General features: G+C 45.3%; 3 protein-coding genes across 3 annotated transcripts; all 3 read right to left on the bottom strand.

Moving 5' to 3' along the window:
• Positions 1 to 1,148: 1,148 nt before the first annotated feature.
• LOC308168996 (uncharacterized protein) lies at positions 1,149 to 9,718 on the bottom strand (the record flags this gene model as incomplete). The annotated part of the gene is made up of 9 exons (XM_080543634.1): positions 9,613 to 9,718; positions 8,215 to 8,324; positions 7,810 to 7,894; positions 7,276 to 7,471; positions 6,343 to 6,411; positions 5,129 to 6,237; positions 3,554 to 4,392; positions 2,298 to 2,495; positions 1,149 to 1,408 (listed from the first exon to the last, which is right to left on the bottom strand). The coding sequence occupies exons 1-9, from the start codon at positions 9,702 to 9,704 to the stop codon at positions 1,149 to 1,151; spliced, it is 2,958 nt and encodes a 985-aa protein (XP_080399760.1). The 5' UTR covers positions 9,705 to 9,718.
• Positions 9,719 to 10,664: 946 nt separating this feature from the next.
• On the bottom strand, positions 10,665 to 13,337 carry LOC308168441 (uncharacterized protein). Its single transcript, XM_080543033.1, has 3 exons — positions 13,045 to 13,337; positions 11,778 to 12,089; positions 10,665 to 11,560 (listed from the first exon to the last, which is right to left on the bottom strand). The coding sequence occupies exons 1-3, from the start codon at positions 13,171 to 13,173 to the stop codon at positions 11,420 to 11,422; spliced, it is 582 nt and encodes a 193-aa protein (XP_080399159.1). The 5' UTR covers positions 13,174 to 13,337; the 3' UTR covers positions 10,665 to 11,419.
• Positions 13,338 to 16,546: 3,209 nt separating this feature from the next.
• LOC308168994 (uncharacterized protein) lies at positions 16,547 to 23,182 on the bottom strand (the record flags this gene model as incomplete). The annotated part of the gene is made up of 14 exons (XM_080543632.1): positions 23,081 to 23,182; positions 22,612 to 22,643; positions 22,161 to 22,289; positions 21,529 to 21,565; positions 19,845 to 20,006; positions 19,677 to 19,727; positions 19,400 to 19,478; positions 19,184 to 19,298; positions 18,769 to 18,868; positions 17,879 to 18,622; positions 17,627 to 17,672; positions 17,101 to 17,240; positions 16,856 to 16,937; positions 16,547 to 16,636 (listed from the first exon to the last, which is right to left on the bottom strand). Exons 5-14 carry the CDS (start codon positions 19,910 to 19,912, stop codon positions 16,547 to 16,549), a joined length of 1,515 nt encoding a protein of 504 aa, XP_080399758.1. The 5' UTR covers positions 19,913 to 20,006; positions 21,529 to 21,565; positions 22,161 to 22,289; positions 22,612 to 22,643; positions 23,081 to 23,182.
• Between the last annotated feature and the right edge of the window lie 2,856 nt (positions 23,183 to 26,038).

Here is a 26,038-nt window from a genome sequence, read left to right as displayed (position 1 = left end):
GTGTGTATGTCTCTGTGTAAAATCTCACTTTACAATTCCGGTTTAAGAAAACACTGCAAAATGTGGTACACTTTATTAAGTACCATTTACAATATGTACACCATAGTCTTACAGTGCTAACTTTATAACCACTACTATGTCTACATTTCATCATTGATTTGTAAGTATGCACTGTACACTGTGACTAATAAGACCATAAGATGTATAGAAAGTAAAGTACCCCAAAAATAAAAAATAAAAAACAGACATGATAAACAAATTCAAGTATGTGTGCCTCTTTTCATACTAGTTTGACTAAGACGGTGGTACAGAGGTATGTGTGAACCAGTTCACTGCTGCATCATGGTCCAATACTTTGATCAATACAGTTGAATTACAGTCAGCCATGACAGCAATTGGGGATACACACCAGTCAGTCAACTCAATATCAAACACAGAAACTTTACAGTTCATAGGTGTTCCATGTAGGCTAATTCTAGGGGAATCTTTAGCGTCCGAACCATCGGTTTCTTCTCCATCTTTGTACAGACAGCACATTCATGTTTGGTCTTCAGCGGAAAAATGGATGCCCAAAAATGCCAACACCCATTCTTCCTGTGAACTCACTCGCCCGGTTCTCTCTGTCACATGTCCAGTCACTTGCAGGTGTCACCCTCACAGTCTTTAGACAAGTGTTTCTCAATTGCAAACATCCCACCTCGGCTCTCAGTTCATTCTGTTTGATTCCCTAATCCCATATTACTGGGCTACAGGGTTAGGACTGATACTGCATGCCTAGTAGTCCCAAGTTCTGCATTTGTATTTTTAAGAATGAAGTCCTTTTTAAAAAAGTCAGGTCAGTTAGGATTTTAAAAAACAACAAAAAAAACCAGCAACAGAGTACAACCTTCTATGACCAGGAATCAGAAACTTCAGACTGTGGTAGTTGGATGGGTGTATATGATATCAGTTGTCCTTCTTCCATCTCTGCATCTCCCCACCCCCCTCTAGCAGAGTGCACCCCCGGCCCCCTGTCCAGCACTCTCCCTCCTGCCCTGCTTCTTCCATCTCTGCATCTCCCCGCCCCTCTAGCAGAGTGCACCCCCGGCCCCCTGTCCAGCACTCTCCCTCCTGCCCTGCTTCTTCCATCTCTGCATCTCCCCGCCCCTCTAGCAGAGTGCACCCCCGGCCCCCTGTCCAGCACTCTCCCTCCTGCCCTGCTTCTTCAGTAGCTGGATGCGGTTGTGGCAGTAGAACTTGATGGCTCTCCAGTCACGCTGGTTGCTGACCAGCAGGGGGCAGAGTTGCAGGCAGTGCTCACAGTCTGCTTTGGCCGGCACACGCAGCTCCACGATGTTCCTCTTCAGGTGCGTCTCCACAGCCACACGCTCCGCCTCCGTCCACGGCCGCTTCAGCACCCCGCGTTTCCCTGGGAACAGGATCATGAGCAGATTATTATTATTAATCCTTTTATTTAACCAGGGTAGTCATATTGAGACAGTAGCCTCTTTTTCAAATGAGCCCTGGCCAACAAACGCAGCGCTTAGTTAAAAAAGACACCACATACAGTATAAAAACATCCAATATACAACATAAAATAACAACAAACAAGCAACAGAAACAGTGGGCAGATACAGCCTATAAAAGATAACCTAAGCACATTCGCAAGTATAATTCAAAGTCTCTGTAACACACAGTTAAAAGTCAGAGTGGGATGAACATGCTAAGTTTCAACTTTTCCTGAAGTACATTCCACGTTGAAGGAGCATTGTAACAGAATGCAGTTTTACCAAATTCAGATCTGACATTTGGCACATTATATAATGCTGTTATTAGACCTGATAGCCATAGATGGCTGGAGGGTTAGGGTGGTTGTATGAGCGTGCACGAAATACACCATGACTTGTGGATTAGGGGGAACGAATAGGACTGGTGTTGAAACCACTACTGACTGTATACAGAAACACCATACTCATTTATGGGGAAACATACCGTCAATACTGTACAATTATTACAATTATCTCAGCCTAACACATCATATTTTACATAGTTTACATTAGAGATGCAGCCTTAGCAAATATTTTCAAGTCAAGACTAAAAACCCATCATTTTAATATTGCCTTTACATTACTAAATAATTAAATTATGGTTATATAATGATTAAAGCACTTTGAGCTGCAACGTTTGCAGGAAAAGTGCTATACAAATAAAAGTTATCATTATTATATTAACGTATGCCTACATAACCCACAAATGCAGGTCAAACGTGTATGTATACATTATAATGCATAATGTCTAAACTGTACGTCCAAACATACCAGATTTGGGCTGGATGCTCCTCCTCTTGTGGGCACCAGGTAGTGACGGGTTGACAGATGTGGGAGGGGGTCCCTTCTTCTTCCGAGGGGGTCGACCTGGTCCCCTCTTTTTCACCACCTCTACCTTCTCCTTAGGCTCCTTTTCTGCCTCCGCCTCCGAGTCGTCTGAGAAGGAGTCTGCTGAATTACCCGACATCACTGTGTGGCAGACATGGAACAGAGGAAAAAAGCATCAACATCAATGTGAATAATGAATATTACAAATGCACATCTGTGTCTGTGTGATGTGATAGTGCCGTCATCCTTATAGAATAGTATATGCTTTGAAACTGAGTGAAAAGCTCTAGAAATGCAATTTCTTTGTTACTAACTTTCCAAAAATCTTCTTCAGACCACACTGGAATGTAAATTCAAGAGACAAATTGTGTGAGAGCTCTTTACTCTCTCCCCTCTCACTCCAAGGGCTGGATTATCTAAATGTTTGCACCAGAGCCAAGTCTCTCTGCAACTGTTTTTCCCAGAGGGAGCGGGGAAAAAACAAACTAGCAATGAACTTTGCAATCCTAGTAGCTTTGTCATAACAGAACCCAGACAGTCCCCAGTAGTCCCCAACATTTAAAGAGGCCCTCACCCCCACCTCTTCAAGCTCGCCTTCATCAGTTAACCCTCTCCCCCCTCCCCTTCCCATGTGTCCTCAGCACTACCTCAATTAGGCCCCTATACTTTCTTTTATTTCTTTTTTATTACTACTCGATCTTTTCAGTTTGTAAAGCGTCTTTGAGTGTCTAGAAAAGCGCTATATAAGTTTAATGTATTATTATTATTTTTATTTATTTTTGTGATCAATTTTTTATTGATTTTTCTTCAGGGAATGGTACAAGGGAGTGGTAACATGTAAATGAACAAAAGAGAAATAGAATAACAAAAATCCAGTAGAAACCCCCCCCCCCCTCTCCCAATCTCCCTTTACCCCAGCAGTCCCCTACCTCCCCCTCCTCCACACATGTCCCTCCCGCCACAAACCTCCAACCCACCCGCCCAATCACAGCCCCCCGCCCCCCACCCACTCACAGCCCCCCGCCTTCCACCCCCCACCCTATCACAGCCCCCCGCCCACCACCCCCCACCCAATCACAGCCCCCCGCCCCCCCCCTACAGGACCCTATGGAAGGAGCAAATCGATTAGCCTATAGTAGTGTCTTGAGGATGGTTATAGTTATTATTATTATTTATTATTATTATTAGTGTCTCCTCACCGTCCAGCTCCAGACAGATGTGCTGCAGGCTCATCCCCCGGAACAGCACCCCTTCTCTCTCTCCGTAAAGCACCACCCTGCCCACGCGACCCATCAGCGCCGGGTCCCCGCCTATCGTGGCGCAGCTCTGCGCCACGTGGTACTCCCGCTGCAGGAAGTCCTCCAGGCGCTGGGCGGCCACGCCCCCCGGCTGCCCCTGACCCTGCCCCTCCTCCAGCAGCAGCAGCTGGGTAAGAATCGCCACCTGACGCCTCACCCGCGTCTGGGTCAACGCCCCGGGGTTCTTGGCGCCGCTGGTCCGCGCCAGGTTGCGGAGGAGGTCGGTGCCCCTGAGCGGGGTGGCGGGCGAGTGGTACGGCCGGGAGAAGACGTAGGGGCTGTTGGGGTCGACGCCCACGTTGGGGCAGGTCTGCAGGAGCAGCTCCAGGCAGGGCTCGCAGTGCGGAGGCAGGATGAGGGGCTGGACGCGGCCCCTCTTGCCCAGGACGCCCGCCCGCGGCAGGTGGGGGAGGACCTGGCGCTCGAAGGGGGAGAGGAGGGCCTCCAGGCCCGAGGGGGGGGTAGTAGAAGTCGAGTTAGTAGCCTGGGTGGAGGCGGAGGGGACCTGGGGGGTGGTACGGTTGCGGTAGTCCTGGATGGTGAGCTTGGCCACCTCGCACTCGCGATGGCGGTTGTAGAGGATGAGGAGCGCCAGGCTGGAGTGGCAGAGGAGACGCCACGCCTCGGCTGAATGAGGGGAACGAGACAGGGACAGGAAGGAGGAGTGCTGCTGCCGGCGGAGGTGGAGAACCAGGCAGGAGAGAGAGGAGAGGAGTGGGGGCATGTGGTGCCTGCGGGAGCTGTAGAGAGATAGATATGAGATTAGGGGTGGGCATCGACGATCGCTAATTGATCGATAAGGATCTTGGTCGATCACAAAATAAAACATTTGGTCGACCACAAAAAAAAAAAAAAAAAAAAATTGTGATCGACCAAATGTTTTATTTTGTGATCGACCAAGATCCTTATCGATCAATTATCGATCGTCGATGCCCACCCCTATATGAGATAGATAGAGAGATACTATATACGGTTAACTATAGAGCACTTAGTGAGTATTTCAACTTCACAATGAGGAATAAACTATGTTTTTTTTGCACAGTGTGCGGATGCTGTTATTTTGCACTCAACTTCATGATTTCTACCTCCTAGCAAATACCTGGAATGTTGAATGGGAATCACTACACCATTTCTCAAGCAATTTGTTAAGCAGTACCTCGTTTAATTTCACATTGCCGTGTCATTTCCGATTCAAGTGTGGCAGAACCATCTTACATTTAAAAGGAGTAGAAGCCGCACACTCTAGTTCCCAGATCCACATTTTTTTTTATATGACAACGGTTTCAGCTGTATGTAAGACTTGACAAAGGCTACGGCCGAAACCGTTGTCGTATTAAAACCACATTTTTGGATCTGGAACTAGAGTGTGCGGCTTCTATTCCTTTTAATAGCATAGTGTTCCGTTGCCGGCACCTCACCCAAGTTTTCTGCCGGTGTGCGTTGTCTTCTTTTCCAATTAAGAACCATCTTACATACCTAGTCATCTCTCCGTTTTTTTCCTCAGGACTCTCCTCTTCTTCTCTTTCTGCACTCAGCTCCAGCTCCTCCTCCGGCTCCTCCTCTGGCTCGGGGGTCGGCGGGGGGGGCATCTCTTCTTTACTCCTGGCGGCGCATTCCTCTGCTTTCTGCTGTTCTTCCTTCTCTTTCTTCATCCTACGGCCCCTCCTGGGCGGTGGAGGAGTTGGTGGGGGTGGGGTCGGCGGGGGGGGGCTTTTCACCTGTGGTGGTGGAGGCGCAGGGGTGGGGGGGGCGGACCCTCGTTTGGCTGTCGGCACTGATAGACTCGGGCCTTTCTTGAGAGGGGCAGACGACTGAGTAGCGGAAGAGGGCGGGGAGAGCGAAAGTGAGAAGGAAACCGCCCCCGAGCTGCTACGAGTAGCCGGCGAGTCTCTGGAAAAGAGAGGCGGAGGGGCGGGGGTGGCGGTGGAGGAGGAGGAGGACGAGGGCTGGGGAGAGGTGAAGGAGTGGCCGTGAGTGGAAGAGGTAGAAGAGGAAGGGTGAGGATGAGAGGTGGAGGAAGAGGAGTGTGTGTGGAGTTGGGCTAGCTCCATGGCCGCCCTGACGTCCGGTTGGTTGGCGTGGTGCTTCTCCAGGTGGCGGGCTAGCGAGCGGTAGTGGCGGCCGCAGTACGGGCAGTGCTGCCGCCGGCTCACCGACGCCCCGCTAGCGCTGCCGATGTTTATGTTGATGTTGTTGTTGATGTTGGTGGTGGGGGGTGCTAGGGTGGTGGCCGGCGTCTGGGACTGGGGCCGAGTGGGGGGTGGGGTGGTGGCGGCCGGGCGGGAGAAGGAGGAGCAGGGGCGCCCAGGGCCCCTGGGCGTGGCGGAGGTCTTCTTCTTGGAAGTGACGGTGGCTGCTATTTTGCGTTTCTTGCGGCGGCGAAGCATGCGGCCCCTGATCTCCTCCATCTCCTCTTCTTCGTCTTCATCATCGTCGTCGTCATCTTCCTCCTCCTCGTCCTCCTCTCGGTCTGTGTCGCTGGGCTCGGAGTGGGTAAGCGGGGAAGAGGAGGGGGAGAGAGACCAAGAGGGTGTGAGGTAGTCCGAAACAGAGAGAGACAGAGGATGGGGGCCGGCTTCTTCCTCCTGTATGAGGCACATTCAGAATAAGACAGAAGAGAATCTTTGTAAACATCCTCAGTAACAGACTGATAGTAAGAACTTGAGGTAGGTCAGGACAGTTTTCATTACCTTCTTAATGTTATTGTCTGGGTTAAAGCTGCAGTCAAACCCTCTTGGAGACACAGAGCTATGGAAACCCTAGGATATTCATGACACAACCAAAAGGCTTCAATATGGACTCAAAAGAAATGACATGTCAGAGGAACATTTCAATGGACGCCAATATAATTAATATTGGATAATTGGATATTGGATAATTAATTTTTAGAACATTTAACGTGGACATAACAACAAACAGACATTTAACGCGGTTGTTCATACAACTCAAAACGCCCATAACTTAATAACAATGTCCGTTTTTTTTTTTTGTCCGAGTTGGTGGCAATCCCACGTATCCTCTCATAACACGCCATGCTTAATGCATGTGCAAAATGCATTGGGAAGCCTAAAATACAAAGGTTGCTTCAATAGAGTTGATTGCTCTTCTTGTTTTCTATATCTGCACTCGACAGGTGATTCCTAATTCCAGATGGTCATACTCCCAAATGTCTTGCTTTGCCCTAGCCTGTGGTTTCGAGTTAGTAGAGGTGAAAAAAAAAAACGACAACCACTTAATAATAATAATAATAATATATTAGACTTATATAGCGCTTTTCTAGACACTCAAAAACGCTTTACAAACTGAAAAGATCGAGTAGTAAAATAAAAAGAAACCAAAAAAATAGATAAAAGAAAGTATAGGGGTCTAATTAATTTTTAGATTACTAAATCTACATCTAAGTGTCTTGGTAGGACAATCTACTCTGTATACTACAATTACACCTAGATTTCGGGCGGAGAAGCGGTGAACAAGCAACGCCAGTGTCCTCTCTCGACCGGCATTTTTTTTTAAAAGTGATCATACCATATCTATACATCATATCTATCATATCATATCTATGCATCATATCATATTTAACACATTTTAAATATATATATATAATTCAAGTGCATAATAATCACCATGGCGTTCTCCCCCCAGTCGGTCAGGCTGTAGTCCACTGTAATCTCCTCCCCTTTGGCGATGTCGCGGATCGCTATGACGACGAGCCGCACCTGACTCCCACAGTGCACCTCTCGGATCCGGCAGTTGGGCGGGGGGTGGAAGAGGACCGGACCCCGGACACCACTCGCCCCCTCCTCCCCCAACTCTGACACACTGAATCACAGACACAGTCAATGGCACATCATCCATCCATCCATCCATCCATCCATCCATCCATGCATCCATGCATCCATCCATCCATCCATCCATCCATCCTGTTCAATAGATCAGTGTTGTTCACCAACCCTGGGCCATCTTTGTATGTAGTGTCAAAAATGCCTATGTCAAAGAGATGACTTGGGCAGATAGTGATTTTGGAATGTATGTAACAAGCATTCTGATAGGAGTGTTAGGAGAGTAGAGTTAGGCAGATATCTCAATTTGCCAACATATGACTTGAGGCTAACGATATCGAATACGTTACATCTAATTCATTGGTCCTACTCTCTCACCAGAGTTGGGAAGGGTCAGCGAGGTAGTAGGGGCTGCCAGGTGGAGGCAGTCTGTCCTCCGCTCCTTCGGGGTACTGGCCATCACCTAGGAGGGAATACAATTAAGAATCAGCACTCAATCAACATAATTATAGCCTAAGTACAACACATAAAAAGAGGCATTTTGGTGGTGAGAAGACCATGGAATGATTGCTATAGAAATACAACAATCCCCCAAAAAAGGAAATGTAAATAAATCGGAATAATGTAGCTAGTAGGCAAGAGCAATAAATACCAAAGTAATATAGGCCTAATAAATGAAAGAGATCAATGGAGAAAGGACAAGGCTATATAGTGTGCTCCTGGGATGTGTGCATTAAGCAGATAGAGATAGATGGTAAGGATATAAACTAGTGCTATTATTACCAGGACTGTAGCTGTGTTCTGACAGACTCTCCTCCTCCTCATCCTCGGTCACGTAAGCTCGGTCACACACCTTCACAGGCGTGCCTTTCCTTTTCCTCCCACACACACGCCTACAAAAACACACCAGGGGTTTTATCAGTCAAATTAAGTGTTTAGAGCATTACAGGAAAAAAAAGTGCTGCATAGAACATTCATGCACAGAATTCTGTTCCACATGACAAGAGGGATATCATTAATTGAAACTGCCACTTTATTATCATTCTAGGCCTACCACATTCAAGACGCCTTTTGTGTACTAACGAAGACAACGTAGTTTAATTCAACAAAGCCATCATGCTCAGTGATTTGTTCCAATTTGAGGTTAATTCAAAATCTGCTAAATGTTACTTATTTACTTAGTAGAGTAATGACATTTGAGTTGAAGTTTGATTGGTGTCTGATGTGCATAATTGAATAGAGACAAATCCATGTATCAAAATAATCCGTCACCAAATGTAAAGACAGAAACATGTGACATTGAATGAAGGTATCTTTGCTTTAGTTATGGCTTTGAATGAGGACTGTAAACTAGCATTACAGTTTCCCTCCACATCTGTGACAGTCATCAAATGTCAAAAGTCAATTATACTCATCAAGTTATTGCAATTGACCCCACCCTTGGCTTTCCCCCTTTAAATAACTCACCAGGCCACTCCACACCTAAGACACACACACCTTAGTGTCTATCGTGTTGCTGTGTCTGACAATTGTGGAAAACAATTGCATCCCAACTTATCAACACTGATTGAGTGGCTGTGGCTTTGACATCTCTCATGGACGTCTGAGTTGGTTTCAAACACATCCACACAAAACATCTGGATACTAAAGTAGCTCAGCAAGAGAGACTTGGTTGATGTCCACAGATACTATTGAAGTCAACACAGGGATGCATTTAACTGCATTTTAGCCATGCCATGTCAGTGATCTGTGCAGTTAGTAGTACACAGACTGTATTACAGTAGCAGCTCTCCAGGCAGCTAAGCTAAGACAAGGCTAGCTGGCTAGCTCATTAAACAACACACAGCACACTCCTCAGGCTTTCTTTCTTCCACACAGAAACACCCTACTAGCCTACTGCTGATCAACGTTAACGTTTGGACAAGACAGCGATACATTGCGTGCAAGCGATCTTGCATTTTTTTTTTTAAATAATATGAAACGAGGTTCAATCAAAACCATAGAATCCCATCTCCCCCCTCACATTAGATCATAGGAGCGCTCGCGCTGCTAGCTAGGAAACTAAACAAACACCGTGCACGCTCAGTCACAACAGCTGCATGCATGCACATTGACTTCTGTTCTGAATAACACAGAACACAAGTGGACCCCCGTGGGATAGGGGGTCTCCTCTCCTCTCACCCCCGGGGCGGCGGAGGCTTGCCCCCATCTCCGTCGCTGTCGAGGGTCGGCGGCTCCCGGTAGTCGAAAGGCGACCGTACGTTCTCCGCCATTAGGACTGCTGCTGCTTCCCTGGTAGCTCCGGTGGATCGACGCTCAAAGCGCATGTCCGGGTGGCGCTGGGGTTAGGAGATGATGGTAAAATGGGGGGTACTGTCTGTTACTGTAGATGTGAAACAGAGGGGCTAGTATTTTAATCTATTTTCTTTTTTTTAAATGTTATTACTATGCTAATGTAACTTTAGGGCCCTGCAGGAAATGTTTGGGGTTGGGTGGGGGGTGGGCAGAAATGTGTAAAAAAAAATGAAAATCAACATGTTTAATCATATTGTATTGTGTAACTTTTGAATAAAAATACTTGGGGAAAAAAAGCAGAGGGGCTGTCATCATGTCATGTATTGATTATGGGTCGCCTTCATAAGGACAACAATAACACCAAAGCACTGCATTACTTACGGTCATAATTGGCAAAAAGATAGGTAGTTTGATGTGCCATCATGTCCATATTCAGATAGAGATCACTTCTCCCTCTCCCTCTCCCACCCCATCCTTACCAGTAGCCTATTCGTGGAATAGAAATGAACTAGGCTATAATATAAATGAGATTTGGGGGGGAAAAACCTTTGCTGTAGTCCTTTATAATTTAAGTTTAATGATCAAAGTAAATAAACAATGATTTAAGAAAGAAAGTCACTAAATATGAATAATAACCACAGAAGGTCAATACTGTGTATGGATTACATTTCAGTTCATCTTTAGTGCAAATCCAAAATAATGTACACATAAGGAATAATGACTGACATAATATAAAAACTCACAATGACACAAACAAAGTAATAATAAAGTAAAAAACATACAGTAAAACACAGAACTGGTAGCTTATGTCAGAATATTCAGCCAGTGTTTGGTTGCTGTGCGAGACATTCAACTGTGAGGGAGTGGGTGCAGATAGGACAGTTTTGGCTACAGACACATTCAGTATGCTACTGTGCAATATTAGTTGAAATGTATAACAGTCAACATGTTAAAAGTATTTAGCAGCATTTTCAAGTATCTAGAATACACAAACGTACTGTAAGTGAGTAGCCACGTGGACACAACAACAACATGCAGAAATAAGAGACTTCATCACAGTTTTTAAAGTTGCCGTACCAAAATAACATGATAAGAGACAATGACAACAGTTACATGAACACATGAAACATATCCTCATGGTTTTTTTGGAATTACTTTGCTTATATGGTAAATGATTATGTGGTGCAATATAACGTGCACCACAAGCTATGTTAACGTGTTAATCAGTCAATATGGCTGCCGGTTCTGCTGCATTCGCACTGTCACAGTTTATCAGTCATGTCATTTTTGGCTACATTCTAGCGATTAGTGTGTAGTGTTAGTAACAGCACGGTTTTAACAATTACAGTTACAATGTTTCAACTAAGCCCCTTCTTTCAATTGTAATTCAAACAAATGTCAGAAGAATTGTATAAATTGTCATCAGCAAGTAGTTTAATTCAAATAAATAAACTATAGAAAAAAGCTCAACCTTTTATCTGCCAAAGAAATGCTGCAGCAACAGGCATTACTGAGTAATTTGGTGAATTTCTTAAAAGGGGCTTAGCTGTGACTTATGTAAAGCAAAAACCTTCCAGCATTCAAGAAGTATGTATAATAATACTCATGACTTTAATTTATAATCCATCGGCTATTAAAGCGGACTTTTCTTAGGGTTTGTGACAGTTAAAAACTGTTGGAACGCATCAGGCATCTAGATTGTCTGTGTCCCTTCCTTCTCAGTGTGCAGAACATGAAGAGTCTGCGAGGCAGAGTCAGCCCAATGGAGAAGCTCTAGCAGTACACGATAGGTCCACATTTTGGCCCCAAATGGGCCAACAACACCATCAACTTCCTAAAAGAATAAAAAATAAGGAGAGACAGGTTGGTGGTTTCAAGAAATAAATGCACAAGAACAATAAGAAGGAGAGAAACATGCACTAATGTTCATCAACAGGCCACATGCGTAGCTGCCTAAACTAGATACTTCTGAAACTCCTGCATGTTTACGACCTATCCAAAAGAAGGTCCAGTATGTATAAGTTGTGTAAAGTTCATCACTCGTTATCTACCTCATTGCACTGATGATCTGGAGTGACCTCAACGGTTCCCTCCTCAGTCTCCAGGAGGACCTTGGTACTGTGAAGAAGGTGTCCCAGCCTATCTCGGACGTTCTTCCTCACTGTCTCGTACTCGCCCTCTCCCTCGCCCATCTCCTCCTCCTCTCGGAGGATGAGACACTCCAGCAGACCCAGGCACTGGCGCAGGGCCGCGTGTAAGAGCTGCACCTGCTCGTCTGAGCTGAGTTCTGGAGAGGAGAGAGAGAGGGACACCAGGCGGTCCCCCCCCGGGGTGTGGTCTGACAGCAGGCTCTCCCTCTCCCTCTAACAAGACAGGGGGAAGAAAAGGAGAGAGGGAAGGTAGAGTGGGCCGGGGAGACAGACAGAACAACTCATAAGCACACTCAACACACACACAAGAAAATGCAGGTAAAAAGGCAATAGGTACTGATGAGTTAGCCATTCATTGATATATTGTGTGTACCATCCATTGATATATACATAGCTATGATCCATGATCCATTCCACTCCTCAACTAACTATACAATTATTATACTGAACTCTTAAATCAATATACATCTCTACAGATGTAGAGGACAATTCGGTTTCCTTATCTTTTCCAAAGAGACCATGCAGCTGCCAAACTGCTTTAAACATTTTAATAAATTAATTAAATTAAATTTAAAAATGCACTCAATATATTAGGGAAGGTCCACACAGGGCACCGTTTAATGGATTGACTTGGGGAGTCTCAGGACATGATGGAGGATGGTTGATTAAATTAGGCACTGCAGCAACCATTTGTCTTTTCACAGAAGCAGACACTACACAGTAAAGTGGACCCTGTCAGTAGGCCTACCAGGAATCCAGGTGTGTCTTGCATAATTAATTGTATTTCAATGAGACTAACTAACCTGGATACATGCACAGCTTAGCTTGTCACTTGTTTAACATACCAGGCGCACAACATTAGCCCCTTTGACAGCTTTAGGACCTTGCATAGTTTATGACTATACTAAGAAATTGCAATATGACACTTACTTACACTACCATTAGTACTCCACCAATTTCAGTTCCGTAATATTTTAAGCAATATCTTCAACTCATATATAATAATATAGCCTTTATTTATGTAAACCAGCTCTTTTTCCCTTCTTGTTTTTAGTAAAAAAAAAAAAAATCCTAGCACCAGGGGAGCCCCCCCCTCCCAAATGTCGTTGTATGGTACCTGTACTGTATTAATGACAATAAAGACCATTCATTCATTCATTCAACTCACATAAAGGTCCAGGAGATGCGTGCAGTCCTGGTGCAGGAGCTGGGCCAGAGAGACCGCCCTGCCTGTTCTGGAGCGCCTCGGGACAGGCACGTCCAGCTTGTCTATCTCTATCTGCTGCTGACCGGCCATTTGCGCTCGAGGTGCTTTGCGGTTTGGAGTTAACGGGACAAAAAAAGCGGAATATTGAATTCACTAACAAAACCGAGGCACAAGCGCTGGAAAGGAAGTCGAAATATATACCGACCTCAATATGTTGATCGTTTTAGATTGCGCCACTGGTCCATTGCATTGATCCAATGTTTATCTCGATGTTGGCATGCACGCAACGCACGGTGGAATGGCATTTAATTGGTTCCGCAAGCAAGAGGGGCGTTTTTAGGGGGACGCACGGATATTTTAAAACGTCACTATCCTGAACCTATCCCTCGTTTGTTGGTATAAAATAAAACATATTATTTTTAAACAATCTAAATCCTACAACGACCAAAAAAGAATAGGATATGGGCAACTTTTTTTTGGTTTTAAATATATCTTTGACTTAGCTCTAATTGTGAAAACACAGACTGAGTGTGTTGATGAATTTCATTTGGAAATATAACGTATAATTCATATTTAATTATATTTTGTTTGTTATTGTTGTACTGTGTAAGCAGAGATATAGTCTTGTAAAAGCAATTATTGTCTCAGAAAGCAATTCTCTCTCTCTCACACACACACACACACACACACACACACACACACACACACACACACACACACACACACACACACACACACACACACACACACACACACAATTAACATAATATATATTATATTATAATTAAGAAAATGAAGTCAGTTGACATCTCGTCTCCTACTCTTATAGTATATTATATTATAAACTGTGCTTGTTTATAAAGCTCTCACTGGCACAGCACCAGAATATCTGAAATACCTTTTGCTAGCATGTCAGCCCAGTAGAGCTCTCAGATCTTCTGACATTGGTTTTCTCTGTGTACCATATGTACACTAAATAATTAAATTATGATTATATAATGATTAAAGCACTTTGAGTTGCAACACTTGCAGGAAAAGTGCTATACAAATTAAAGTTATTATTATTATTACTCCCCTCCAAATCAGTAGACCCGTTTGTTGGTCCGGTGTCAATTCTGTGATTAAAATCCTAAGGGTGGTTTCCCGGACAAAGATTAGACTAATCCTGGACTAAATCACATTTTCAATTGGAGGCTTTTTAGTCTAGTCGGATTAGTCTTACACTATACGGGAAACCGGTGCCTAATGAGCTGGCAATCAAAACAATAAATGATCCTAGAGCAGTGCTCAATGGAAACATGGACCGTTGTTAGTTATTAGTGTATTTCTTTGACTATAATCTATGTGGTAGTACAGGGGTCACTGCACTACAATTCTGCTATTGTCTGTCATGTTTAGAGAAGATGGCCTCTGCATCTGGCAGACTAGCTGGCATTTCTGGCTCCCAGGGGGGACTGACCTTGGGTGTCTTGCGTGAGATGCCAGGGCTGGTCAGAGGGAAATGTGTTGATAATTTACGACGCAACAACTGTGATACAATGAGTTGTGTGTTGTGTGGTTGTCTAATGCTGATCTCAGATGAGAAAAGACGTTCATTTTGTATGCAGTCCCTTCTATTGAATAAAGTAATCCTGAGTAACTCATTACGACCCGTGTTGAATATCCTTGTCACTTTGTGTTTGCTGCACACCTGATCTATCCAGAGATGACACAACGCACTTAAGATCACGACAATCCTCTATAGATCCTGTCCACACATAAGGGTTCCATCACAAGGTAAGATCACGACAATCCTCTATAGATCCTGTCCACACATAAGGGTTCCATCACAAGGTGGCACCATATCCTCTATAGATCCTGTCCACACATAAGGGTTCTATCACAAGGTGGCACCATATCCTCTATAGATCCTGTCCACACATAAGGGTTCTACAATCCTCTATAGATCCTGTCCACACATAAGGGTTCTACAATCCTCTATAGATGCTGTCCACACATAAGGGTTCTATAGATCCTGTCCACACATAAGGGTTCCATCACAAGGTGGCACCATATCCTCTATAGATCCTGTCCACACATAAGGGTTCCATCACAAGGTGGCACCATATCCTCTATAGATCCTGTCCACACATAAGGGTTCCATCACAAGGTGGCACCATGAGTACAACAAAGCCTGAGCAGCCTTGCTGTCTTCATCAAATTAAAATACAAATCAAGAAGAGAAATCAACACAAAGCTGAATTCTTTGTTACAAAGTAGATTAATGGCATGGCTCTCCAGGGCCAATATAGCTTCTTTGATCTCTTGTCCAAGAAATAAATAGACAATAACTATGTTCAAGTAACAATGTTTTAATACTATTGACCTTGAGTGGGAGAGAGAGAGAGAGAGAGAGAGAGAAAGAGTGTGTGTGTGTGTGTGTATACGAGAATGAGATGGAAGAATGGAGATAGTAACAAGTAAAAAGGTTGAGGACATGGGTGTTTTCTTGTCTGAAAATAAACATAAGAGTACGCCTTCTCTCTCTCTACGCCTTCTCTACCAAAAGCTCATACTGCCTACTGTTTTCCAAAAGTATCTACTACACTACATACTATTTAGAGCCACATTTTAACACACTACACCTCATTCATACTGAGAATCCGTTATCGGTTCAATTTTGCTACTGCCTGCCTCCCTCCCTTACCCACTCCATTGAACTGTGGGACTAAAAACAGAAATAACTTCCTGAATAGTGTGCAGTGAATTCATAGTACATGGAAGTGTGATCACTGTTTTGGTTGTTTTGGTGTCTTATGTTTTGTGTTTCCGTCCCTCTACCTATCTCCATCTTTCTCAGGCATTCTGGCATCAAAGTAGTGTAGTAGTCGCTCTATGAGTAGAGGGCTGCAAGGGAATTGGATGCACAGTGTACAGTTTTTTTGCCCTTGCCTGCTTGCGTGTTCTGTCATCATGTGAAGCGCATTGGGTCACATTTTTGTGCGAAATGCGCTATACAAATAAAACTTGATTTGATTTGATTCCTCATCATGTATTTAAACCCTGCACTTCCTCTCCTCACAAGCTCCTTTTGTTTCTCTCTGATCAGTGTGTGTGTGTGTGTGTGTGTGTGTGTGTAAATTCTCTCTTCAGACCTTATTTCTTCATAATTCATCCATTGTATTTTCTTTCCGGTTACAGGAGAGAAGTGGTATAGGTGAACAGCCAATAGGTATAGATTTATGCACGTAGGTTACTCATGTCTATATACACTAGTTAGTTACTCATGTCTATACACTAGTTAGTTACTCATGTCTATATACACTAGTTAGTTGGGGGCAGGTGACATCCGTTGTGTTTCCGGTTAGCTTAGAGCGTTGGCGCTAGACTGTGTCTAGCGGTATTCTTAAATATAGGTTAGTCTTAGTTTCTGGACTACTTTATTTTTGTTTCTTTCTTTGGGCACAACCCTCGCCCCCTCTCCTTAGTCTTGTGGCAATAAATCATCATCATCATCATCATCACTCTGTTCAGCCGCCCTCAACACCGCCTTACTCCGGATGTCTACAAGCCACTCCAACAAACCAAATGGTAAATGGTAAATGGACTGCACTTATATAGCGCCTTTATCCAAAGCACTTTACAACGGCCTCTCATTCACCCATTCACATACCAATGGCAGCAAGCTACCATGCAAGGCGCCGGCCCGCTCACTGGGAGCAATTTTGGGATTCAGCGTCTTGCCCAAGGACACTTCGACATGTGGCCAGCCGGGGCCACATCTACCATCTACCTGTCCTCGCTGGAATTGCTCCAGCAGACGAGAAGCAGCCACGCTGGCCCTCGCCCAGGAGGCACAGATGAGTGAATCCCACCTCCTCCACAAGATTGCCACGGAGACACCACAGTGCATGCGTCTCAAGTCTCGGCGCCCCTTTGCCACACATGCCCAAGAATTAGTCGGTACAATACCAGCAGACACCTCCAAGGCTTCCTGGATCAAGGCTAGATGGAGGGACCAGTGGAAGGCAGCAGAACCATCGAGGCTTCACCGCTACATTGAAGACCCTACAGATGTTCTGGGCCAGCACCTCCCCCGTAAGCAGTGGACAGCCCTCAGCAGGGGTGGGACGCTTCGGTGCAGCAATGCAGAAGTGGGGCCTCACAGACAGTTCCCACTGCAAATGCGGGGATCCATTACAGACTGTGGAGCATGTGATTACCAGCTGCCCCAAATACCAGCCACCGAATGGCGATCGTGGTCTAATGGACCTGTCGCTAAGCCACGCCCCCTTTGAAAACTTAGACAAACAAACAACTGACAGTGACTGACTGACCGACCGTGACTGAATGACATTCAATGACTTACAATGGTGGGAGTTGGCAAATTTCTGATTTACCACAGCAAGTAATAGACATGTTTTTTAAAGATGACAAGAATATTTTGTCAAGAAGCTTTTCACCATCAGATATTAGTGAGTGTTCTGCCTGTAGTGACTTTTGCTGTGATATGATTGGACAATTTCAATTTTTTGGGGCGTGGCTTAGCGATAGGTCCATTGACCTGGACGAAGACACAGTGGACTGGCTTGCTGGTCGGAGCTGAAGGTCTAAGGGCATACGACAGAAAGGAAGACTCTGTTCACCATGTCTCGTTGTCAATGTTTTTCCCTGTTCTCCCTACAAGCTCCCTTGTAGCTCAGCGTCAGGAGTTTTCGTACCTCACCACCTGGGCTGGAGTGCATAACAGAAAGTCCAAACCTAGTATGACATTCTGGCATTTTATTCATACTCAATTACGGTACAAGTAACATACTTCTCCTGCTCCTGCTCCCCCTCTCCCTCCCACACCATTGCTCCCACATGATTCTCTCCCACGACTACCCTTTCCCACATCATCTCCTCCTCCTCCTCTTCCTCCTCTCCCCCCTGTGTACCCGCCCCAGACTCCCTGACCCACTCCACGGCCTGATGGGACATGACAGCGGAGGGTGAGAGGGCAGCGATGGAGCTCAGGGTCAGGAGACCGGCCTGAGGCCCACCAGAGGCTGTGGTAACGGACGGGTGGGCCGTCAACTGGATTAGCTGGGGGTGGGCTGTCGAGAGGTAGGGGTGGGTGGCGCTTAACTGCAGCAGAGTGGAGGTCTCCTGCTGATGTCCCATCTGCACAACGTGCTGGGGGGTGAGCTGGAGTAGCTGAGGCTGGGGGGGGGAGTCCGTCTGGTTCTTTGGGGGGGGGAGGCGGGTATGCATCACCTGCTGCAAGGGGATGACGCCCTGGTTCTGACTGACATGAGGTATGGCAGGTGGCGCATCCCCAGGGAGAGCGTCCAAGACTGGGGTAGGGGTGGTGATGAGGGTCCCTGCGTTGGCCGCCAGGGCCTCCGCAATGAGCACTTCAGGGTGGCTCTTGGTCTTGTGGGCCACAACACTGTCTTTCTTCTCAAACTTCTTGCCACAGATGGGGCAGGGAAACTGGTATGTGGCATCAGCATCGTGCTTCTTCATGTGCCAGTTCAGGGAGGCCTTCTGACGGCAGGTGAAACCGCAGATCTCACACCTGCCACAAGGGGGAGACAGAGTTAAGACTGAGGTAGCTGACATTTTTTTCACCCCAACTATTCATTGTCTCCTCCGTCTCCACTCCACTCTTTGATCATTGAAATGTGGCTGAACTATGCTGCGGGCTGTGTGATGGAAACTCACTGTAATGGCTTCTCCCCTGTGTGGATCATACGGTGTACAACCAGGTTGTGAGAGCTCTTAAAGGCACGGGCGCAGTATTCACAGATATAGTCCCTCTGATCTGAAAGACAAACACATAAAAGGGTTTAGAGTACAAAGAAAAATGAAACGACAAAATGGGTGTAAACACCCTACTAAGTCAATAGCTATTGCAGGGGGGTATTCCATCAACGACGCTAAAGGAAAGTCCAGGCTTATTCTGATTAAGTCTTGAGAGAGTTATCAAAAATAAGCCTAGATTTTCCTTTAGCGACGTTGATGGAATACCCCCCAGGTTGCCAAAACGGAGTTGTTGTTTTTAAAAACATTAGTTGCATGCATTTGCCAAAGTCATACACCCCGACTATTACCCAGGTCTGTGCTGTGGTCAAGTTACCTGTGTGGTGCTTGGCGTGACGCAACAGCTGCTTCTGAAGACGGAACAGGCGACCGCACGAGGGGTGAGGACAGACATACTTCTTTTTCAACAAGTGCTGGTACTTTATGTGGTGCTGAGAAGAAAAAGAAAATAGAGATGGGTGGGTAAATGATGCCATTTAAGACATTAGAGAAAGATGACGTTGTCATGGTTACAGATATGATGATGGCAGACCTGTAGGTATCGTGGGTGGGCTAAGACAGTGCCACAGCCCTCCATCTCACAACGCACATACTGCACTGGAGGCTTCTTCCTGTGTGCAGGTGGGAAGGAATAGGCAATTGAATTATAAATTGTATTATAGTCATAGGTTATGCCTATACATTTTATTATATGGCAATTATATGGCAATTGTATTATAAATGACATGCTTTCAGTGTGTGATTGCTTGTAAAAAAAATAAAGACGGTTGGAATGAGATGGCAGTTACGTCATAAGCAGTTACAGCTACCTTCTTTTTGGTAGCCGAGGTGTTTTGTCATCTTTCCGCCGCCTACCTCTTCTAATACAAGAGGAAAACAGACAGCTCAGTGGTGGCTTTCTCTGGACTCTTCAACTGTTCCTCCATCCCATCAAATACCTATCGATCCAGACATATTCCCATCTCTCCATCACTTACTTTCTAGGAGGCTCCCCGACCTCATTTTCATTTTCATCCCCGACCTCATTTTCCATCTTCACAGCCATGTCTGGTGCTCCCTCTGTCTGTACATATTTCCCATCCTCCTTAGCTTTTTCTAACTCCTTCTTTGAGGCCCGTCGCCGTGGTTTCTGAAGTTCCCTGTAGAGGGTGATGTTTCTAAAAGTTAATCCTTTTCTTTGTTACAAGATAATGCAGCAACAATATTCATTTACATTCATGCATTACCAGGGGCAAGATCTGTCTCAACTATGAAGAGGCATTTAACTCTGACAAGCTACCTTTTTGCAACAGGTTTATAGTCAGGGGTGCACATAACTTTTTGGGGCCAGTGCTCAGAGGAGCACCTAGGGATGCTGCTTGGTGCTCCCCGAGCTCGCAAGTCACGACCCGTCCCACAGGATGGATAAAAAAGGGATACATGGATAACTTATAGTAGCAAAACGACATTTATTCATAAATAAAGATGAACGAACAAATGATTGTGTGCAAAACAAAATAAACAAATGCAAAATCAAATGACTGCTCTTTAAGCATGAAAGTCTGTCAGACTCCTTTAAACACAATGAAATCAACTGACATCTCTTTAAGCACTAACTGAATGTCTGTTCTTTAAACACAATGAAATCAACTGACATCTCTTTAAGCACTGCTCTGTTCTGTAAACACTGAAATCAACTTATCAACAAAAAGTTACAGCCTAAGCATTTATTTATGCTACAAGCTTAATCATCATCATCACTGCTCTCTTGACTTGCTGTTAATACTGTCCTCAATTTCAACCATGGTAGAGGATGTTGTAGGCTATCACTTTAAATAGCTCATTATTTTGATTGTGCAACAAAGTCTTTTTTTTTTTTTTCCTAATAGAATTCCCAACCATATTCCCTGGGTCAGGGGTCTAGGTGCGATAATGAAGCTGTAAAACAAACATCTGAACATTTGAAAGCTTCAGAGAAAAGAAACGTGAAGTCCCTTGGTGTTGTTTTTCCTTTTAGCGCCGAGTCGCTCGGGACTGAATTTTCACGTGGCGGCGTGATAACCGTGCGATACACGATACGCGATACGCGGAATGAAAGTACGATTTACGATACTTTCCGAATGTTTTCGTGAGGGGAGTCGCCATGGTCGTCGCCGGTCGACTGTTGCGATGGATTACTCGTCGGGGACGGCAAATAGTTACTTAGTGATGCAGCAGTCAGCAGTTGGATTTTGAGGAAGTAAATTCCTCTCCCAGCGCTTCCAGCTGTTGGTGCGCAAGAGCGCGTTCATGCGGCTGATCTGCCGCGCAGGATGCATTTTGGCGACGCATGCGCACTGGCGCACCAGTTATGTGCACCCCTGTTTATAGTTAAGATCATTTGGGTCATCTCTGAAAGGAGGGTCCTCTTCACCAGGTAGCACATCCCCATCTTCACCCTCATGACTGGCATAAACACAAGGGTATCAATATAATACAAATATGAGTATTTTCTACAGGCATAACCTATGACTATATTACCCATGTTCATGCACAAACATAGGCCTGTATAGTATGCACTTTAGATACTGACTTATTATGAATACTGTCAGTTGCTGGAGAACTAGTCTAAATGGGCTTATCGATATATCTAAAATGATATGGTCCTACGGTACTCATGCACAAAGTACACCAAGTACACACCTTCTACCAATGGCTTCCAACGCATCCCCCTCCACTTCTGCAAAACATATAGAGTGGTTAGCACACCTACCTCATAGTCCTTGGTGTAAATGTATCTCTCTGAATTTCAGCAATAGCACAGGAGGCTAGATACAGGGTTCCCACACCTTCTTAAACAGCAAATTCAAGCACCTTTCAATGACTTTTAAGACTGAATTCCCTCAAATTTAAGGACACAACACGGCATAGTTTGAGACAGACCTAGATGAGAATTTATATAATAGGAACTATCTGCTCACAGACAACAATTAAAAAGAGGCTTGAATGTGTGAACACTAGATGGTCTCTTGCCTTCTCTACCACAGGACAGCAAAACAATATATTGTGAAATATGTGTAAAGTTAAGCAATAGAGACTTATTTACTAGTAGACGAGCTAAGTAAAACATTTTTGAATATATATAATTTGTTTTTAGAGAGAGAGAGAGAGGGGGGGGGGGGTGAATTCAAGCACTTTCAATAACCCATGTCTATTTTCAAAAACTTTTAAGACCTTGATTTTTTCCCCCCTCAAATTCACAAACTTTCAAGGATTTCAAGGACCCGTGGGAGCCCTGTAGATAAAAAAGAGGGTTTATAAGGAGTCTCCTTTACCACATGCGGTCTCTGTGTCTGGCTCATTTTTGCACACCAGTGCTGGTGAAGAGCAGGAGGCTCTGGCTGAGGGTCCACGTTGGCTCTGTCGGGTCTGGGACCCCCGTGACCTGGTGGAGGGAGGTGCTGCTGATGTGGCAAGAGAGGCCATGTTAGATAACACAAAGCAGAGTACACATGAAAAACGGTTAAAAAAACAAAAACATGCATTAACAGCTGCTCTTTCATGATGGCATATATGTACCTACATGTATTAAGTTTGCTATGTACACTTTTTACTGTGTGATGTTATTTGATATTTTTAGGAAGCCTTTTTATAACTGGCCAGGGACTATGGATGAAAATTAGCCTTCTGGCTAAATCTGGCATATTTACATCTTACATGTTCATTAATATGCATTGTCCCTTTACAAATAAACATAAACATACGTGTGTATGACTTCATAGTTACCTTTATCGGATAAAGATTTCCTCTCTTCAGGGCTGAGGGTGAGAACACAATGTCAAATATATGTATCATGTAGGGCCTACCATGTATTTGATGTTGTCTTTTGCCTGACATCAAAAGGTTGTGTCATCTTCAGACACAATTTGATAGACTTGCACCAAAGCACAACAGGGGGCTAGCTTAACTGTCAAAAGTCTCTCCTGTCCTGGGCTGGCACAGCATGACAACTGTCATTCATTGGACAATTATTTTCTACCATATTTCTTCACTTGTCTTGCGCCATTACTCTTGTATTGTAGCTGCACCTCTCGAGGATCTAGACTCCACCTGCTAACTGGCAACAGTATTGCATTGATTGCCAGTCTAGTAGTGTGAACTCACATCACCAGCTAACGCCAGGGCAAATATATTGGAGTTATTATAGGTAGTGTGCAAAAACATCTCTAACGCACGTGTTTGTTGTTGAACTCACCCCGGCGCTTGGCTGCTGTCATTATTAGTGTCTGTTGAACGGGATGCTGCTGGAGCTTTGCCGCGGATGTTTTCAGGTTTCCTACGAGTATTCGTCCCGGTTGTAAGGGATGTTTGATTCCGGTGTTTTACCCGGGCGCTGCGCCTGGCCACTCGTTTCCCAGACACAGATCCCCGTGTGGCTCGGTCCCGCAAACATCGCTCAGAGCCCGGGACACTGGAGAGAGAGTCGCCCGGGTTCCCTCGCCCCCTCAGGACTCTGTCCGGGGCTGGCTCTGCACGCGATGTCGGGGATCTTTTTGCGGCCTTCCTCGGACGCTGACCCTCTTCCCCCGAAACGCTACTTTCCCCCGGGTCCATTCCGTTTACTACCTTTACACTGTGTATTTAAAGACTTTTAAATATTATATACCAAAAAACTAACTGCTAGTTAAGATAAATACGTTTGACGAGTAGAAGGCCCTATATCCCGCTGAATGTATAGCCATCCCACCCCCACCCAAACCGACTATTGTAAATATGTATAATGTATATTCCTTTACGTGTTAAATGTAATGTTTATGTTTTTAAATGTCCTAAAGCCATGTTGTATCTTTCTTAAAGCTGTAGCAAACCTACATTTTCCCTGGGCCTAGACGAGGCCTGTAGAAGTTGCGTCCCCTTTAAGGCCAGATCGTCCTAAAAACTTTAGGTTATTTACATAACCCCGGTTCTCTGAGTAGTATTCGTGAGTATCTCACTATGGGAACGCCCCCTGCGTGACCTCATCAGAAACTGAATTACACTGCGCCAGCCCATTGGCTGGCCCAGGCGACGCTTGTGTCACGAGGGACGGGACCCTCCGCCTATATAAAGCGTACACACAGCGTCTGTCGTCATTCAAAACAAGCAACCTCTTTCTCGCTTCTAAAGCAAGGAGGGTGGTCCGGTGAGATACTCACGAATACTACTCAGAGAACCGGGGTTATGTAAATAACCTAAAGTTCTCTTTCATAGTATTCGTTTTGTAGTATATTGCTATGTTTAGCATAGATCTGGGATTGATTGCTATTGCCTCCGTAGCATTACATCTTGACAATGTTATCACCGATTGACTAGTGTGGTCTAGTGGTTGTTGAAATGGTGAATAAAGACGCACGCTGAACGTTGCTCCAGAGACCAGAGTCATTATTATTATAAAGTGTATCTTGTAATGTCAGAGAGAACAGCAAGACACAACATGGTGTCAGAAGATGTGACTTCTTCACAAATATAAGGAATTGCGAGGCGCCGTCGATCTACGCAGAAACTTTGTGGAGAACTATAGATAGCATAGCATAGCATATAGCATAGCTATCGACCCTGTGCGACGTTCGTAGTAGCTAGCGAGTGAAAGCAAAGCATGGAACAGTTCAAGCCTCCCGCGCCGCTCATGCTCTCTGGAAACGTGAGTGAGAATTGGCGTCGGTGGAAACAACGTTTTGAACTGTATATGATTGCCACTGGTGCAGATGATAAAGATGAGCATGTGAAAATAGCCATCATGCTGCACACCATAGGAGAAGAGGCATTAGAGGTATATAATACATTCACCATTGATTTTGAAGACCCAGCATACGAGACAATGAAAGAGATCATGGATGCATTTGAAGCATACTGTATCCCCAAAAAGAACATTGTTTTTGAACGTCACCAATTCTGGTCCCATTCTATGTCAGAGGGAGTTAGTGTCGACAAGTTTGTGACTGAACTCCGTCAGAAATGCAGAGACTGTGAGTTTGGTGCAGGTGAGAATGACACATTGAGAGACAAAATGGTGTTTAGCCTAACTGATCCTCGCATGAAAGAGAGACTATTGAGAGAGACAGACCTAACCCTGGACAGAGCACTAACCATATGCAGAGCTGCAGAAGCTGCCAAGTCACAGCTGCAAGCTATGGGGACAGGGCACGCAGACGCCCCAGTTCAAGCACTGTCCAGAGGAACTACTAGCTACTCTGAGATGAGAAGAGGATACAGAAAACAAAGATCGTCAGGAAGAGCAAATGAGCAGACGGACAGCACAAACACATGCGGGAAGTGTGGAGGGACACACCCGCCCCGCCAATGTCCTGCCTTCGGGACCACATGCCACAAATGCAACAAGAGAAACCATTGGTCCAAAGTGTGTGGCGCACCACAGCATGGGACAGTCACAGCAAGGGACGTCAGTCAACTTGAGAGCGAGGTAGATTCTTTATTTGTAGGCTCAGTGTTCTGTGTTAGGGTAGATAAGATCACGCAGCAGACAGACAACGCGTGGTACACCACAGTCAACCTCAGAGACACCCCGGTCAGATTCAAGCTGGACACGGGGGCGGAGGCGAACGTGCTTCCAATGTGCATTTTCGAGGAGATACCGGGGCCCCCACGACTAAAGCCTACACAGACACTTCTCATTGCCTATGGAGGAGCACGCCTGAAACCGAAAGGAACAGTGACATTCACGTGTGAGACACCCAATAGAGCAAGAGCAAATCTAGTTTTTTTTGTGACTGCACAGTCCACCACGCCCATTCTGGGCAGAGAAGCGTGCGAGACACTGCAGCTCGTGAGGAGAATAGAGACGCTTGCAGTCAAGGCACCAGCTACAAAAGAGGAGCTGGTGGAGCGGTACGCATCTGTCTTCAGTGGCCTGGGTGAGTTCCCCGGTGTGCACCACATACACACAGACCCAAGTGTGGCCCCAGTCGTCCACGGATGCAGAAAGATCCCAGTCAGTGTCGTGGACAGACTGAAAACAACCCTGAAAGAGCTTGTAAAAAAGGACGTCATAGCACCTGTGACAGACCCGACCGAGTGGGTGAATAGCCTCGTCATCACTGAGAAAAAGAACGGATCACTGAGGGTGTGTTTGGATCCTCGTGATCTGAATGAGGCAATCAAGAGGCAGCACTACTCGATACCAACCCCGGAGGAAGTCCAGAGCAAGCTCTCTGGG

The sequence above is a fragment of the Nansenia antarctica genome, assembly GCF_963989245.1.
Source record: "Nansenia antarctica genome assembly, chromosome: 12".
Classification (NCBI taxonomy): domain Eukaryota; kingdom Metazoa; phylum Chordata; class Actinopteri; order Argentiniformes; family Microstomatidae; genus Nansenia; species Nansenia antarctica.
Note: the sequence above shows the minus strand (reverse complement) of the source record. Positions and strands in the feature narration are given on the sequence as shown.

Excerpts from the sequence above, each read along its gene's own strand:
- LOC308168441 (XM_080543033.1), bottom strand. The coding sequence starts at position 13,173 with ATGGCCGGTCAGCAGCAGATAGAGATAGACAAGCTGGACGTGCCTGTC. Across the intron at positions 12,090-13,044 it reads CGCATCTCCTGGACCTTTAT|AGGGAGAGGGAGAGCCTGCT; the intron begins GTGAGTTGAATG and ends CTGTCTTGTTAG. Across the intron at positions 11,561-11,777 it reads CAGATCATCAGTGCAATGAG|GAAGTTGATGGTGTTGTTGG; the intron begins GTAGATAACGAG and ends TTATTCTTTTAG.